General features: G+C 40.0%; 1 protein-coding gene across 1 annotated transcript in view; it reads right to left on the reverse strand.

The window, feature by feature from the left end:
• PCM1 (pericentriolar material 1) overlaps positions 1-19,146 on the reverse strand; it is a 1,063,655-nt gene that overhangs the window by 203,725 nt on the left and 840,784 nt on the right. Inside the window, exons 18-19 of the mRNA XM_053700258.1 lie at positions 2,373-2,493; positions 2,121-2,252 (exon numbers count right to left, since the gene is read on the reverse strand). Coding sequence (XP_053556233.1) covers positions 2,121-2,252; positions 2,373-2,493 — 253 coding nt within the window. The remainder of the gene's footprint in view (positions 1-2,120; positions 2,253-2,372; positions 2,494-19,146) is intronic.

Consider the following 19,146-nt stretch of genomic DNA (forward strand, 5'->3'; position numbering starts at 1 on the left):
GACACTGTACTCTGAGAGGAATTGGGCTTCAGAATGCTTTGTAATGCTTATAGAAGAAATCATAGAAATCAAGCACAAACTTACTTCACCACCTCCATAGGAGGCAAAGTTTGTAAAACTAATGTGTGAGTGTGGTGGGAGGTGTATTTATAGGCATTTTGAGGTTTGGAAAACTTTGCCCCTCCTGGTAGGAATGTATATCCCATACGTCACTAGCTCATGGACTCTTGCCATTTACATGAAAGAAAGACAAATGCAGAGAACACCAAAAAAGAAAGAGGACAAACGTATCCATTTCCTTATAGATCAATATAAAATCTATACACAAGGAAAAAAACTCAGCTTACAGGAACGCTAAGACTAAGTCCTTAGTGTAACCTGAACTCTTGGAAGTGTGATCAAAGCATTGCAAGTCTCCCTACATAGAAGGAATCACTTCAATATGTTACATTGAAGAATAAGACATAAAAGTCCCCATTCTAAGCGACTTGATAAGCAAGAATTTTTGAAAACCCTTGGGAGAAACAGGCAAGGGAAACAAACTATAGAGTTTAATACGGTCACAACACACTTTCGCCTAAACAAACTCTCAAACTCACAGCTCGAAGTACACCGCAAAATAAGCTGTATTAAGCAGGGCCAGAGGTAACAACAAAGGCACGCATAGCGATCGCCGAGAAAAAGTAATCTGATTAGGAAAATAGAGAGCGTCCGCTATTATCGTAGAAAATCACCCCCCCCTAATAAAAACGCCCCCTCGCTCTACAGCGCTCTAAATAACTGCACCACAAAATTTTGTAACAATGAGACACCATGTTTTTGTAAAAATCCCACGGACATGTATCATTCCTTGACCAGTCGGCAGCGCTCTGCTCTCATGTTTACTTACATAAGGAAATTAAGGCATAACGCCCATAGAGGGATAAACCCCTAATTGCCTGAATGAAAGGACAAAATGGCTTCCAAAACTAACAGGCTAGTGCTGACACTACGTACTGCACACTTTGCCCTGTGAACTAGAGCAGGGACTGAGGAAAAAGATATGTGTCACTAAGTTTCCCACACAAAGATTACACACACACTGGTTAACTGTTTTAAATAAACAGCAGCACAGATACGCTGGATAACTGCCATAAATATACAGCAGCATAGAGCCCCTTATAAATCCCCACCATGACGAGATTTTTTACATACCCAGCTCCAGACTAACAAGGAGAGGGAATTAACTTCCAAAGTGCTTGGTCTTCTCACCTAGAAGAAATAAAAGCACTTACCTCAGGAGCTTCAGCTGCAGGGCAGAAGCAGCGTCTCAGGTATGCCAAATGCAACCGATCTCTGACAGATGACCTGATGAGAAAAGAAAAACAGAGTAACCAACCCTGGTTTTCAAAACAAAGGGGTAGCATAGATGTTAGAAGTAAAGCAAGGACCACCTCGCCGCCTTCTAATTGCTAAAAGCCACCATTACTCTTACTAAAGGGATTGACATGGACACAGCATATATCCTAATCCTTGATTGTACGGAAAAGTACCCATTAAAGGATTAAATATCTTCAGACACCATCTTCGCACATCCTCTCTTGACAGAGGCAAAGAGAATGACTGGGGATTATGGGTAAGGGAAGTGACACTTAACAGCTCTGCTGGGGTGCTCTTTGCCTCCCCCGGCTGGCCAGGAGTTGAACTCCCACTAGTAATTGGAATGAAATCGTGGACTCAATGCCATAGGAAAGAAAATACATTTTTTGTGCTTGTTCCTGTTTTCATGTGAGCAGTACAACACAGACATCATTGTCTCATATACATTACTACTTACCTTATGGAATTAGCAATAATGCAAATTTTAAATTGCAAAATTATAAACTGGTGAAAAAAGTAGAAGCAATATACTATTTTAGTAGCATTTTAAATTTCTCTTCCTTAACCCATAAATGACAACATAGCAATCATCAAATAATATGAAACAAACGTAACAATGAAAAGTAAATATTATTTTAGCACTTCTACATGCAGAAGAATGCAAACATTTTAGCACATTTTTAAACATGCAGAAATTTTTTAAAAAAAGAAAAGGGCTGTTAAAAGGCTGCACAATATTCATATACATATTTAGTAATTACCTTCTACATTAGTGGCAGCATTGTTAGGATTATTGCAGGACTCAGCACCTAAACTATTTTCAGCTTCAGTTTTCATGCGTTCATATTCTCGCATTCTAGCCAATGCTTGATCTAAATGAATAACAGTATTACCTGAGGGTGGAAACAAAACATAACATGTAACGGCAACACATTTTTTGTTAGTATTTTTTTTTCTGTACCAAGAGCAATTTGTAAAAAATTCAGTACTGTGTTGAAATGAAAGTGTCTCACCTAAATCATCTGTTGCAAACGGCTCAAAATTTGAAGAAGTGGACATGGTGCTAACATTATCCCCATCATTTTGTTCACCTTCAGGACATACTGGGTCTTCTAAGTTTTTAGCAAACATTTCCTTTAAAAAAAAATATAAAAAAAAAAAATCAAATCAAAATCTCAGATATGTACTTTAAGTGTGCTCGTACATAAAGGAATATGAAACACTAAGGGCCAAATGAAGAGTGGAACACAAACGTTTGTGAGCAAGTGATAAGGGGTTTATCGCTTGTCTGGCACATCACTTGTGTTACGAGTTGAAAGTAAACATGATAGCATTAATGCAATTTACGCTAGAATGATTACCGCAATTTCAGAGCTCTGGTTAGCTATTTCGCAAAACAAAAAAGTCTCACAAAACAAAAATACATTACAAAAGTATAGTTATACTAAAAAACATAATTTATGTAAAAACTTACCTGATAAATTAATTTCTTTCATATTGGCAAGAGTCCATGAGCTAGTGACGTATGAATATACAAAATCCTACCAGGAGGGGCAAAGTTTCCCAAACCTCAAAATGCCTATAAATACACCCCTCACCACACCCACAATTCAGTTTAATGAATAGCCAAGTAGTGGGGTGATAAAGAAAGGAGTAAAAAGCATCAACAAAGGAATTTTGAAATAATTGTGCTTTATACAAAAAAAATCATAACCACCATAAAAAAGGGGTGGGCCTCATGGACTCTTGCCAATACGAAAGAAATGAATTTATCAGGTAAGTTCTTACGTAAATTATGTTTTCTTTCATGTAATTGGCAAGAGTCCATGAGCTAGTGACGTATGGGATAGCAATACCCAAGAAGTGGAACTCCACGCAAGAGTCAATAGAGAGGGAGGGATAAAAATAAAAACAGTCAATTCGCTGAAAAAAATTAACCAACAACCCAAATATAAGTTTATTCTCATAAATAAAAGGAAAAACTTAAATCATAAGCAGAAGAATCAAAATGAAACAGCTGCCTGAATTACTTTTCTACCAAAAACTGCTTCCGAAGAAGCAAATACATCAAAATGGTAGAATTTAGTAAATGTATGCAAAGAAGACCAAGTTGCTGCTTTGCAAATCTGATCAACTGAAGCTTCATTCTTAAAAGCCCAAGAAGTGGAAACTGATCTAGTAGAATGAGCTGTAATTCTCTGAGGCGGGGTTTACCCGACTCCAAATAAGCTTGATGAATCAAAAGCTTTAACCACGATGCCAAAGAAACGGCAGAAGCCTTCTGACCTTTCCTGGAACCAGAAAAGATAACAAATAGACTAGAAGTCTTCCTGAAATCTTTAGTAGCTTCAACATAATATTTCAGAGCTCTCACCACATTCAAAGAATGTAAAGATCTTTCCAAAGAATTCTTAGGATTAGGACACAAAGAAGGGACAACAATTTCTCTATTAATGTTGTTAGAATTCACAACTTTAGGTAGGTATTTAAATGAAGTCCGCAAAGCTGCCTTATCCTGATGAAAAATCAGAAAAGGAGATTCACAAGAGAGCAGATAATTCAGAAACTCATCTAGCAGAAGATATGGCCAAAAGAAACAACACTTAGAAAGTAGTTTAATGTCCAAAGAATGCATAGGCTCAAATGGAGGAGCCTGTAAAGCCTTCAAAACCAAATTAAGACTCCAAGGAGGAGAGACTAATTTAATGACAGGCTTGATACGAACCAAAGCCTGTACAAAACAGTGAATATCAGGAAGTTTAGCAATTTTTCTGTGGAATAAAACAGAAAGAGCAGAGATTTGTCCTTTCAAAGAACTTGCAGACAAACCTTTATCCAAACCATTCTGAAGAAACTGTAAAATTCTAGGAATTCTAAAAGAATTTATGAGAGGAACACCATGAAATGTAAGTCTTCCAAACTCGATAATAAATCTTTCTAGAAACAGATTTACGAGCCTGTAACATAGTATTAATCACTGAATCAGAGAAACCTCTATGACTAAGCACTAGGCGTTCAATTTCCATACCTTCAAATTTAATGATTTGAGATCCTGATGGAAAAACAGACCTTGAGACAGAAGGTCCAGTCTTAAATTTTAAGTGGCCAAGGTTGGCAACTGGACATCCGAACAAGATCCGCATACCAAAACCTGTGAGGCCATGCTGGAGCTACCAGCAACACAAACAATTGCTCCATAATGATTTTGGAGATAACTCTTGGAAGAAGAACTAGAGGCTGGAAAAACAAAATTTATGCTTACCTGATAAATTTCTCTCTTGTGGTGTATCCAGTCCACGGGTTCATCCATTACTTGTGGGATAAGGCACCACTGCCTGTAAGACCTTTCTCCCAAAAATAGCCTCAGAGGAAGCAAAAGTATCAAATTTGTAGAATTTAGAAAAAGTATGAAGCGAAGACCAAGTCGCCGCCTTACAAATCTGTTCAACAGAGGCCTCATGTTTAAAAGCCCATGTGGAAGCTACAGCTCTAGTAGAATGAGCAGTAATTCTTTCAGGAGGCTGCTGGCCCGCAGTCTCATAAGCTAAACGGATTATGCTTCTCAGCCAAAAAGAAAGAGAAGTTGCCGAAGCCTTTTGGCCTCTCCTCTTTCCAGAGTAGACAACAAACAATGCAGATGTTTGACGAAAATCCTTAGTAGCTTGCAAATAAAACTTTAAAGCACGAACCACGTCAAGATGTGTAACAGACGTTCCTTCTTTGAAGAAGGATGAGGACACAGTGACGGAACAACAATTTAATGATTAATATTCCTATTAGATACTACCTTAGGAAGAAACCCAGGTTTGGTACGCAAAACTACCTTATCTGCATGGAAGATCAGATAAGGGGAATCACACTGTAAGGCAGATAACTCTGAAACTCTTCGAGCCGAAGAGATAGCTACTAAAAACAGAACTTTCCAAGATAAAAGCTTGATATCTATGGAATGCAAGGGTTCAAACGGAACCCCTTGAAGAACTTTAAGAACTAAATTTAAACTCCATGGCGGAGCAACAGGTTTAAACAAAAGCCTGATTCTAACCAAAGCCTGACAAAACGCCTGAACGTCTGGAACATCAGCCAGACACTTGTGCAAAAGAATAGACAGAGCAGAAATCTGCCCCTTTAAGGAACTAGCCGATAATCCCTTTTCCAATCCTTCTTGGAGAAAGGCGGGATCAGACTGATATACTACAGGAAAGTTCTTCACTGTGAAAAGCATTACTGGGCTAAAAAGTTGCACCCAGGTGGTAAATCGCCATAGAACAGGCTAACAATTGTATTGAGCCAGTTGTTCGTTCCAGTGAGTGCACTTCTCTCTGTATGAATTTAGTCTCCCTATGGGAAAAAGGGGCAACCAGACATGGACTCCTTGCTCACTGTGCTTAGAGGAATATGGCTACACCTCACTGACGAGGCCCAATGAAGGCCGAAACGATCGTCTGGGGTTGCTGTGTTCCTTGTTCAGAGAGGAATTGCCTGGTATTTCGGGGCTGGACTGACCGTAATAGGCGGGATCAGACTGATATACTACAGGAAAGTTCTTCTTTGTGAAAAGCATTACTGGGCTAAAAAGCTGCACCCAGGTGGTAAATTGCCATAGAACAGGCTAACTATTGTATTGAGCCAGTTGTTCGTTCCAGTGAGTGCACTTCTCTCTGTATGTATTTAGTCTCCCTCTTGGAGAAAGGATAGTATCCTAGGAATCTTGACCTTACTCCACGAGTAACCCTTGGATTCACACCAATGAAGATATTTACACCATATCTTATGATAGATTTTCCTGGTGACAGGCTTTCGAGCCTGAATCAAGGTATCAATGACCGACTCGGAGAAACCACGTTTTGATAAAATCAAGCGTTCAATCTCCAAGCACTCAGACGCAGAGAAACTAGATTTGGATGATTGAATGGACCTTGGAGTAGAAGGTCCTGCCGCAGCGGCAGAGTCCATGGTGGAAAGGATGACATGTCCACCAGATCTCCATACCAAGTCCTGCGTGGCCACGTAGGTGCTATCAAAATCACTGAAGCTCTCTCCTGCTTGATCTTGGCAATCAGACGTGGGAGGAGAGGAAATGGTGGAAACACATAAGCCAGGCTGAAGAACCAGGGCACTGCTACAGCATCTAATCAGCGTTGCCTGGGGATCCCTTGACCTGGACCCGTAACAAGGAAGCTTGGCGTTCTGACGAGACGCCATCAGATCCAGTTCTGGTTTGCCCCATAGTTGAATCAGCTGGGCAAATACCTAAGGATGGAGCTCCCACTCCCCTGGATGAAAAGTCTGCCGACTTAGAAAGTCCGCCTCCCAGTTCTCTATTCCTGGGATATGGATAGCTGAGAGATGGCAAGAGTGAACCTCTGCCCATAGAATTATCTTGGAAACCTCCATCATTGCCAGGGGACTCCTTGTTCCCCCCTGATGGTTGATATAGGCTACAGTCGTGATATTGTCCGACTGAAATCTGATGAATCTGACCGCAGCTAGTTGAGGCCAAGCCTGAAGAGCATAGAATATCGCTCTTAGCTCCAGAATGTTTATCGGAAGGAGGGCCTCCTCCTGAGTCCACGAACCCTGAGCCTTCCAGACTGCACCCCAGCCCAGAAGGCTGGCATCTGTCGTCACTATAGTCCACTCTGGCCTGCGGAAACTCATTCCCCTGGACAGATGGACCCGAGATAACCACCAGAGAAGATAATCCCTGGTCTCTTGATCCAGATTTAACAGAGGAGACCAATTTGTGTAGTCCCCATCCCACTGATTGAGCATGCAAAGTTGCAGTGGTCTGAGATGTAGGCGGGCAAACGGAACTATGTCCATTGCCGCTACCATTAGGCCGATCATTTCCATACACCGAGCTACTGACGGCCGAGAAGTGGAATGAAGAGCACGGCAAGAAGTTAGAAGCTTTGATATCCTGACCTCTGTCAGAAAAATTTTCATTTCTACCGAATCTATCAGAGTTCCTAGGAAGGAAACTCTTGTGAGAGGAAAGAGTGAACTCTTTTCTCTGTTCACCTTCCACCCGTGAGACCTCAGAAAGGCCAGAACAATGTCCGTATGAGACTTGGTGATTTGAAAAGTCGACGACTGAGGAGGAAGCCGGTGGGAGGAGTTCAGGTGTAAGGTCAGAGAGACACCTGCTCTGTATCTCCTAACGAGCTATTGGCAGTGGGAAAGCGTGCTGAACACCCCTGGCCTGGGGCGGCTCAAGCAAGCAAGTTATACTCGGCTATCGGCTCCTCCAAAAGTGCTAAGACATCGCACTTGCGCTTACAGATTGGATACATGGCCTTGAAAATTATGACAAAGTATCAAAAGAAGTAAAGACATACCACAGATCTTACTACTGTCTGATCCTGGGAAACAAAAAAAGCCAAAAAGTTAAGAGCTCTCCTGGTAGAGCAGCAGAACGATATAAAAACGTTACACTCGGTTTGTCTCCTAGTCGGGACTCTAATACCAAGAAACAAGGCAACTATTGAGAGGCTTTCCTGAGCACCGGACGTGGACGCTCACAGACACAGAGACTGCTGCGGTAGTGGTTCGTGATTTGCCCGGAGCAGACTGACCTAGCGGTTGATCACTGGAATGAGAGCCTGTGTGACCGGGCTAAACTGACCTGTTGGGGATTGTGTCCGGCGGGGTACCTCTGGCTGGTGCTCCGCTCCTTTCCGGCTTCACATAGCCCCTCTTCTGCGGTTGGGCACCTGATACGGCGGAGTGATACTCCCTCTGGACCTTCTGAGACGGCTCACCGCAAGACGCGGCTCCAGTGGATCACCTGACCGGGACATCTGATTCCTGAAGGTGCGGCGCTGATCTGCGCTGTGGGAGCACTACCCGAGAAGCGGCACATTTGGTGTTTGCCTGCCCGTGTTTCAAGAGGAGGGCTGGAATACCATCTGCAGCACTTGTTTTTCCTTCAACTCCTTTATCTTTCCCCACCGATGTTGCGTGGAGAGGTAAAGAACCAAGAACCCTGTTTAAAGAAGCCCCCTAGAGAACTTTAACCGCTGGAGACACATTATACCCTAAAGGACCAGGGTCAGGTACTATCTTATTATACCCCAGAGCTATTCTTTTACAATATACGAATGCTTTTTGCTAGCTTTGGCCTGGGGGATCACTGATCACTTTACTTCAGTAAAAACTTAAATCACACACCAATACAAAGTGACTGGAGAACTGAACGTTGTAACATATCTAATACTACTAGCTGCTGAAAACTGACACAATTGTATACATAGATAGGGCTGCTGCCAAACTGCTTAATTAGAACATGCAACAGAATGGCGTAATCTATCAGTGACTCTGATTATACACCCTTTTTAGTTTAGACTGCTTTTTTTTCTTTTTTTTTTTCTCTTTTTGCCTAAATAAGATTTTTGTCTGCATATGGGCCCATTTGCACGTCTGTGTATATGAGTTAGGGTATATGTGGGCACTTCTGGGTCCTATATTATTAGGTCTAAACCTACAATGTAATTCTATTCTTCAAAATAGTCACTTTTTACCTGTGTATGACCACCATCTGTTGAATTGAAAATAGTATTGCTCAAGATAGCACTGCTTAAAAGCATAACGGTATATACTCTAAAAATTACTCTACTTTTTCCCCTGAGATGTTTAAAGTACCTAAGATAAGTAAAATATTCTAGGGTGGATACAACCCTAGGCGAAGGGGAAATAAAGCAGAGAGCAGGAGAAAAGGGATAAGAAAAATTATTTTTGCAAGCCTGAAACTAATTAAAAAATTGACACTGATAACAGAGAAATCACAGCACAAAATTTATTTAATTTATCACTCCCCTCACACTCACCCCCCTCACTGAGTTTTTATTTTTTGTTTCCACACAACCACTACTGCATGGATACATTTTTCACCACACATACTAAAACACCTCCCTCCACTATGGCTGGGAGGCAGAGAGAAAAAAGAAATAATAAAACCACACCAGAAATCACAACAGACACCTCTCCCGCTAGCACAAATATGTCACAGATAAGAGAGACTATAGACTTGCAAACTTTAGTTATACAGATTTCTGAAGCCCTTTCACCTAAATTTGACACCCTTAAAGCCAAAATAAAACAAGACATACACGCATTGGTAACTGAAGTTCGCCAGTTCTCAAACAGTTTAGGAGAAGCTGAACAAAGAATTTCTGACTTAGAAGATAATGTGATAGCCCACAATAGCAAGTTAGACACTATAAACTCTAATCTTACAAAATTTCAGCTAAAATTGGAAGATATTGAGAATCGGGCTAGACGAAATAATTTCAGAATCATTGGTATCCCTGAAGAAAAGCAATATGAGGATCTTGACAAATTTGTAACAATAACACTGCCACACTTATTGCAAATTCCTCAATCACACCCAAGGATAGTTATAGAGAGAGTGCATAGATTAGGAAGACAACTGGCAGAGAGCAGAAATCCCAGACCTAGACCAGTCATAGCCAAAGCCCTTAACTATCAGGATAAACTTTTATTACTGCAGTACTTAAAAAAAAAAATCAACCCATATTTCTGGATGGAGCTAAAATTATGCTTTTCCAGGATTTCTCTGCAGAAACATCTGCTAAAAGAAGGGACCTGGCCCCGCTATGCACCAAGCTAATAAATCAAGGTCACTGAGCCACTATTATTTATCCAGCAAAGTTGAAAAACAGAATTTATGCTTACCTGATAAATTACTTTCTCCAACGGTGTGTCCGGTCCACGGCGTCATCCTTACTTGTGGGATATTCTCTTCCCCAACAGGAAATGGCAAAGAGCCCAGCAAAGCTGGTCACATGATCCCTCCTAGGCTCCGCCTTCCCCAGTCATTCGACCGACGTAAAGGAGGAATATGCATAGGAGAAATCATATGATACCGTGGTGACTGTAGTTAGAGAAAATAATTCATCAGACCTGATTAAAAAACCAGGGCGGGCCGTGGCCCGGACACACCGTTGGAGAAAGTAATTTATCAGGTAAGCATAAATTCTGTTTTCTCCAACATAGGTGTGTCCGGTCCACGGCGTCATCCTTACTTGTGGGAACCAATACCAAAGCTTTAGGACACGGATGATGGGAGGGAGCAAATCAGGTCACCTAGATGGAAGGCACCACGGCTTGCAAAACCTTTCTCCCAAAAATAGCCTCAGAAGAAGCCTTAAAAGTATTGCACACCAAAATTGAAAGCTTTAACTCTTAAAATAACGGAACCGGAGCCGTTTTTACATTTAACCCCTATACAGTCCCTGGTATCTGCTTTGCTGAGACCCAACCAAGCCCAGAGGGGAATACGATACCAAATGACGCCTTCAATAAGCTTTTTCAGTGGATCTGAGCTCCTCACACATGCATCTGCATGCCTTGCTTCTCAAAAACAACTGCGCATTAGTGGCGCGAAAATGAGGCTCTGCCTATGACTAGAAAAGGCCCCCAGTGAAAAAGGTGTCCAATACAGTGCCTGACGTTTTTTGTCTACCAGTCTTCAAAGCCCTTGTGAAGCCCTTTATTCTTATATTTAAAACTAAGAAAATGGCTTACCGGATCCCATAGGGAAAATGACAGCTTCCAGCATTACCAAGTCTTGTTAGAAATGTGTCATACCTCAAGCAGCAAAAGTCTGCTCACTGTTTCCCCCAACTGAAGTTAATTCATCTCAACAGTCCTGTGTGGAAACAGCCATCGATTTTAGTAACGGTTGCTAAAATCATTTTCCTCTTACAAACAGAAATCTTCATCTCTTTTCTGTTTCAGAGTAAATAGTACATACCAGCACTATTTTAAAATAACAAACTCTTGATTGAAGAATAAAAACTACATTTAAACACCAAAAAACTCTTAGCCATCTCCGTGGAGATGTTGCCTGTGCAACGGCAAAGAGAATGACTGGGGAAGGCGGAGCCTAGGAGGGATCATGTGACCAGCTTTGCTGGGCTCTTTGCCATTTCCTGTTGGGGAAGAGAATATCCCACAAGTAAGGATGACGCCGTGGACCGGACACACCTATGTTGGAGAAATAATAATTAATAACAGTACACATTTTTTTGAGTCAGCTAGAGAAGCAGAAACATTTATATCAAAACAACTTCCCTCAGAATAAGCTAAGATTTCAATCTAGTAGAGAGGAACTGGCATTTATCTACAGCTGGATATTATCAATATAGATGGCTATGAGATGTATAATATTCACACACGGCTTAGATCATAGCTCCTACATTTTTCAATGGTTTTTGTTATATGTTGGGGTGTCTTGTCATGTCTTTTTTTTTTTGTGTTACCCTATTCTTTTCCTCTCTTTTATACAATGTTTGAATGATTGATATATTAAACGGTTTTAATTTGACCTCTTGGAATATTGGGGGTATCACATCACCTATCAAACGCAAAACAATAATAGCACAGTTAAGAAAAATTTGGACAGACATCGGATTTTTGCAGGAAACTCACCTTAAAATGTAAGAGGTTCTTAAACTTAAGTGCTCTTGGGTGAATGAAGTACTTGCGTCGCCCAGTACCCAAAGGAAGGGAGGGGTAGCGATTCTACTCGGTAAAAAGATAAAATACCAGGTTCTCCATACTAACTCAGATCCAGAAGGGAGGTTCATAATGGTGAAAATTAAAATTGACCAAATACTCTACACATTATGTAACATATATGCTCCAAATGTATTTAGTTTCCCCTTTTGGGAAAAGCTTCAAGCAAATTTATTGTCCTATACAGAAGGCTTTTTGATATTAGGCGGGGACTTCAACATGGCACCGCAATTTCCCCTAGATAGGTTAAGGCATAAGAATTCCTCTCTCAGAACCAAAAGGGATAATTTAGAAGCCAAAATGTTTCTCAAACTTTTTCAGAATCTCCGTCTTAGAGATATATGGAGGTCACATAATCCAGAGTCTAGGGACTTTACTTGCCTCTCTAAGGCGCACAAGTCACTGTCAAGAATTGACTTGATTCTTATAGATGAGAGATTATGCAAAGTAAAATTAGATGTTAAAATTTTACCTATCTGCATATCGGATCATGCTCCAATCCTCTTAGAGTTCTTCCCGAGCAATCCTACTTCAAGATATTCCAGATTTGTTTTTCCCACTTATCTTGCTTCGGATCTTAAATTTAAAAACTGGCTAAACACTAAGTTCCAGGAATACTCTTCCTTTAACAAAGAATACATTAATCGTCCCATAATTTTTTGGGAAGCCGCTAAGGCGGTTTTGAGAGGAGAAATTTTAGCTTATTCTATAAACAGGACAAAAAAATTTAAGCTTAGAGAAAGAGAAATTATAAGATCTGTTTCTAATTCTTATAACTCCTACCTATTAGACAAAACACCTAGAAATTGGGCAAAATATACCCAAGTGTTAAAGGAAAGAGACTCTTTTCTTTTACTTAAGGCTACACAGAAAGATCTGAAATTCCAAGCCAAACTATACAGGCATGGGAGCAAATCAGGAAAACTGCTAGCAAAATTAGTAAAAAGAGATAAGTGCTCATCAGTGATAGATTCATTACAGGGAGAAGATAAGACAATAACATCTTCAGAAGATATAATTAATTCCTTTGTTGAATATTATCAGGACATATACTGTTTGAAAACCTCAAATTTACAGGTACAGGAATCTTTTTGGGATAAAATCACACATAATTTGGTATCGGCAGATCTAGTTGAAGTGCTCAATCTTCCCATAACTGAGCCCGAGATTTCAAAAGCAATTCTTGATCTCTCTTTAAACAAAGCCTCGGGCCCCGACGGTTTGCCTAACGAATTTTATAAAATACTTGCCAAATCAATATCACCTCATTTACTTTCTTTATATAATGAGATTTATATAAAAGGCATTATTCCCCCACCCAGTTTTTCTGCTTCATTTACAACCTTAATTCTTAAACAAGGGAAAGAGCCCGATAGAAAGGAATCATACAGGCCGATAGCATTATTAAATACCGATTATAAAATTTTGTCCTCCATTATAGCAGATAGGCTCCAACTACTTCTCCCCAGAGTATCATACATAAAGATCAGGCAGGGTTTATGTCTAAACGAAATTCGTCAGCAAAGATCAGGGAACTTTTTAAACTATAGATTATTTTAACAAGAAAGGGGAGAGGGAGGGGGAGAGAGGCGCCCCGGACGCTGCAATCATTGCAATCGACACGAAGAAAGCATTTGATTCTGTTCATTTTGATCATTTGTTACACTCTCTCCATCAATTTGGTTTACAAGGTAATTTTTTCAATTTTATTGATAATCTATATAAAACAGCTTCTACTCGAATATTAGTTAATGGTTTAACTTCTTCAAATATTTTTCTTAAGAGGGGTACTCGTCAGGGGTGTCCTCTCTCCCCCCTCCTTTTCAATATCTCAATTGAGCCCTTTGCCTTATACATCAGACAACATCTTGATGGTATTAGGATTGGTGAGAAAGAGATGAAATTAGTTCTATATGCTGATGACATCTTAATTTATACATCTAAAACATCCATTAACGTCCCTAAACTTATATTAATCATAGAACAATTTGGGGATTTTTCTGGTTATAGAGTAAACATGTCGAAATCCGAATTATTATGGATTAACCAATCCAAGGACTCTATGGGTAATATTCCATTTAAAATAGTGACCAACTCCTTTAGATACCTTGGTATCATGATCTCTTCCAATCCAGATACGTGGTATAATCTTAACATACCTCCGGTATTGAATAAAATTAAAGAAAATCTGAAAAACTGGCAGAACCTTCCTCTATCATTGTCAAGTCGTATTGCCCTATATAAAATGGTTTGCCTTCCGAAGATATTATACATTTTACAAAACACTCCTCTGGTTCTTAAAGGTAAAGATGTTTTATTATTTAACGTTGTACTTAGAAAATTTATTTGGCAGAATAAAAAGCCCAGAATTTCGCTAACTAAATTGTCCCTTCCTAGAGAGTATGCGGGGCTAGCCTTGCCAGATATTAAACTTTATAATCTTGCCTTTTTGACCCGCTTAATCTTGGACTGGATGTCAGAAAGAGACTATGTTACTAACAACGAATTGGAAAAATATATTCTATACCCACTTACCCCTTTTGCTCTACTTCATTGCACTAGAAGCACTCTACCGAAAGAGGTGAAAAAAATTAAAACAATGTTCAATCCTTTATTAGCCTGGTGGAGAGTGTGTAATATCCTCAATATCGAACAAGGAGTATCTAATCATATGCCAATAGTAGGTAACCCTCAATTTCAAGCGGGTCTTAATTTGTCCCCTTTCCAGAGATGGGAGGCACTAGGTCTGGGGAAAATGTATCAATTGTTGGATTTTGAAAGGAAATGTATAAAAACTTTTGGTACTCAGAGAGGAGTTCAAATTATCCCATAAAGAGTTCTTCGCCTACCTACAAGTAAGACACTTTGCCCTAAACTTAGTCGATAAATTTGGTTGGACTTGGTCACTGGGAAATATAGAGAAATGGCTAATCTTAGCTAAAAATGGCCTAACATCAGTTTCCCCCATATATCGAGACCTAAACTCCTCAAAAGGCAACTCCAGGTTGAAAAATTACTTGATAATTGGGCGGTGGTTTTATCGCAGAACCTGGGGGATATTGAATTAATTCAATATTCACTATCTGAAGTCTCAAGAATTACTCTCTCCTCATCTTGGAGAGAATCCCATATAAGATTATTACTTATGACTTATTTTACTCCTGAAAAAGCCGTGCGCTGCAAGAACACTGAATTTAACTTATGCCCCAGATGTTCCTTACCATCGGCCAATCTTCTGCATATGCTTTGGATTTGTCCAAAAATTAAACAGTTTTGGCTGAAGGTACAATATTGGCTTAATACATTAGGAATCCCCCCTTTGACCCTCTTGCCAGTACACATTATTTTCCTATGGAAAGAACCGGAAGATCGACTAGTAAATACTAAAATAGTTAATTCAGCTATTTTAGCAGCAAGATACCTAATCTTAAAAAAATGGAAAAATAAGTCAGCCCCCAGTATCCAAGAGGTCAAAAACTGCCTTAAAAAACAATGTATCTTGGAACAAATAGACACCAATCTGGAAGAAGAAAGGGAGATTATTTTGTTTTTCAGAAAGTGGTCTGTTTTCATTAGATCTTTTCCCTTAAACGAAATTGACAGTTTAATATATCCATTCAGAAATACTGAACTGGTTTTGCTTGGTCTTTGGTAATAATTTTTTTTTTTTGTTTAGTGTGTCCTGTTGAGTGTTGTAATGATTATGTCGAATCGTAATTGTCTTTTGTTAAGGGGGGGGGGGGGATATAGAAAACGGAAAAAACATAATTTATGTAAGAACTTACCTGATAAATTCATTTCTTTCATATTAGCAAGAGTCCATGAGCTAGTGACGTATGGGATATACATTCCTACCAGGAGGGGCAAAGTTTCCCAAACCTCAAAATGCCTATAAATACACCCCTCACCACACCCACAATTCAGTTTAACGAATAGCCAAGAAGTGGGGTGATAAAAAAGTGCGAAAGCATATAAAATAAGGAATTGGAATAATTGTGCTTTATACAAAATCATAACCACCACAAAAAAAGGGCGGGCCTCATGGACTCTTGCTAATATGAAAGAAATGAATTTATCAGGTAAGTTCTTACATAAATTATGTTTTCTTTCATGTAATTAGCAAGAGTCCATGAGCTAGTGACGTATGGGATAATGACTACCCAAGATGTGGATCTTTCCACACAAGAGTCACTAGAGAGGGAGGGATAAAATAAAGACAGCCAATTCCTGCTGAAAATAATCCACACCCAAAATAAAGTTTAACGAAAAACATAAGCAGAAGATTCAAACTGAAACCGCTGCCTGAAGTACTTTTCTACCAAAAACTGCTTCAGAAGAAGAAAATACATCAAAATGGTAGAATTTAGTAAAAGTATGCAAAGAGGACCAAGTTGCTGCTTTGCAGATCTGGTCAACCGAAGCTTCATTCCTAAACGCCCAGGAAGTAGAAACTGACCTAGTAGAATGAGCTGTAATTCTCTGAGGCGGAGTTTTTACCCGACTCAACATAGGCAAGATGAATTAAAGATTTCAACCAAGATGCCAAAGAAATGGCAGAAGCTTTCTGGCCTTTTCTAGAACCGGAAAAGATAACAAATAGACTAGAAGTCTTACGAAAAGATTTCGTAGCTTCAACATAATATTTCAAAGCTCTAACAACATCCAAAGAATGCAACGATTTCTCCTTAGAATTCTTAGGATTAGGACATAATGAAGGAACCACAATTTCTCTACTAATGTTGTTGGAATTCACAACTTTAGGTAAAAATTCAAAAGAAGTTCGCAACACTGCCTTATCCTGATGAAAAATCAGAAAAGGAGACTCACAAGAAAGAGCAGATAATTCAGAAACTCTTGTGGCAGAAGAGATGGCCAAAAGGAACAAAACTTTCCAAGAAAGTAATTTAATGTCCAATGAATGCATAGGTTCAAACGGAGGAGCTTGAAGAGCTCCCAGAACCAAATTCAAACTCCAAGGAGGAGAAATTGACTTAATGACAGGTTTTATACGAACCAAAGCTTGTACAAAACAATGAATATCAGGAAGAATAGCAATCTTTCTGTGAAAAAGAACAGAAAGAGCAGAGATTTGTCCTTTCAAAGAACTTGCGGACAAACCCTTATCTAAACCATCCTGAAGGAACTGTAAAATTCTCAGTATTCTAAAAGAATGCCAGGAAAAATGATGAGAAAGACACCAAGAAATATAAGTCTTCCAGACTCTATAATATATCTCTCGAGATACAGATTTACGAGCCTGTAACATAGTATTAATCACAGAGTCAGAGAAACCTCTTTGACCAAGAATCAAGCGTTCAATCTCCATACCTTTAAATTTAAGGATTTCAGATCCTGATGGAAAAAAGGACCTTGTGACAGAAGGTCTGGTCTTAACGGAAGAGTCCACGGTTGGCAAGAGGCCATCCGGACAAGATCCGCATACCAAAACCTGTGAGGCCATGCCGGAGCTACCAGCAGAACAAACGAGCATTCCTTCAGAATCTTGGAGATTACTCTTGGAAGAAGAACTAGAGGCGGAAAGATATAGGCAGGATGATACTTCCAAGGAAGTGATAATGCATCCACTGCCTCCGCCTGAGGATCCCGGGATCTGGACAGATACCTGGGAAGTTTCTTGTTTAGATGGGACGCCATCAGATCTATTTCTGGAAGTTCCCACATTTGAACAATCTGAAGAAATACCTCTGGGTGAAGAGACCATTCGCCCGGATGCAACGTTTGGCGACTGAGATAATCCGCTTCCCAATTGTCTACACCTGGGATATGAACCGCAGATATTAGACAGGAGCTGGATTCCGCCCAAACCAAAATTCGAGATACTTCTTTCATAGCCAGAGGACTGTGAGTCCCTCCTTGATGATTGATGTATGCCACAGTTGTGACATTGTCTGTCTGAAAACAAATGAACGATTCTCTCTTCAGAAGAGGCCAAAACTGAAGAGCTCTGAAAATTGCACGGAATTCCAAAATATTGATCGGTAATCTCACCTGCTGAGATTCCCAAACTCCTTGTGCCGTCAGAGATCTCCACACAGCTCCCCAACCTGTGAGACTTGCATCTGTTGAAATTACAGTCCAGGTCGGAAGCACAAAAGAAGCCCCCTGAATTCAACGATGGTGATCTGTCCACCATGTTAGAGAGTGTCGAACAATCGGTTTTAAAGATATTAATTGAGATATCTTCGTGTAATCCTTGCACCATTGCTTCAGCATACAGAGCTGAAGAGGTCGCATGTGAAAACGAGCAAAGGGGATCGCGTCCGATGCAGCAGTCATAAGACCTAGAATTTCCATGCATAAGGCTACCGAAGGGAATGATTGTGACTGAAGGTTTCGACAATCTGTAATCAACTTTAGACGTCTCTTGTCTGTTAAAGACAGAGTCATGGACACTGAATCCATCTGGAAACCCAGAAAGGTTACCCTTGTCTGAGGAATCAAAGAACTTTTTGGTAAATTGATCCTCCAACCATGATCTTGAAGAAACAACACAAGTCGATTCGTATGAGATTCTGCTAAATGTAAAGACTGAGCAAGTACCAAGATATCGTCCAAATAAGGAAATACCACAATACCCTGTTCTCTGATTACAGACAGCAGGGCACCGAGAACCTTTGTAAAAATTCTTGGAGCTGTAGCTAGGCCAAACGGCAGAGCCACAAACTGGTAATGCTTGTCCAGAAACGAGAATCTCAGGAACTGATAATGATCTGGATGAATCGGAATATGCAGATATGCATCCTGTAAATCTATTGTGGACATATAATTCCCTTGCTGAACAAAAGGTAAGATAGTCCTTACAGTTACCATCTTGAACGTTGGTATCCTTACATAACGATTCAATATTTTTAGATCCAGAACTGGTCTGAAAGAATTCTCCTTCTTTGGTACAATGAAGAGATTTGAATAAAACCCCATCCCCTGTTCCGGAACTGGAACAATTACTCCAGTCAACTCTAGATCTGAAACACATTTCAGAAATGCTTGAGCTTTTACTGGATTTACTGGGACACGGGAAAGAAAAAATCTCTTTGCAGGAGGTCTCAACTTGAAACCAATTCTGTACCCTTCTGAAACAATGCTCTGAATCCAAAGATTGTGAACAGAATTGATCCAAATTTCCTTGAAAAAACGTAACCTGCCCCCTACCAGCTGAGCTGGAATGAGGGCCGCACCTTCATGTGGACTTAGAAGCAGGCTTTGCCTTTCTAGCTGGCTTGGATT

Source organism: Bombina bombina, chromosome 2 (genome assembly GCF_027579735.1).
Source record: "Bombina bombina isolate aBomBom1 chromosome 2, aBomBom1.pri, whole genome shotgun sequence".
NCBI classification, from domain to species: domain Eukaryota; kingdom Metazoa; phylum Chordata; class Amphibia; order Anura; family Bombinatoridae; genus Bombina; species Bombina bombina.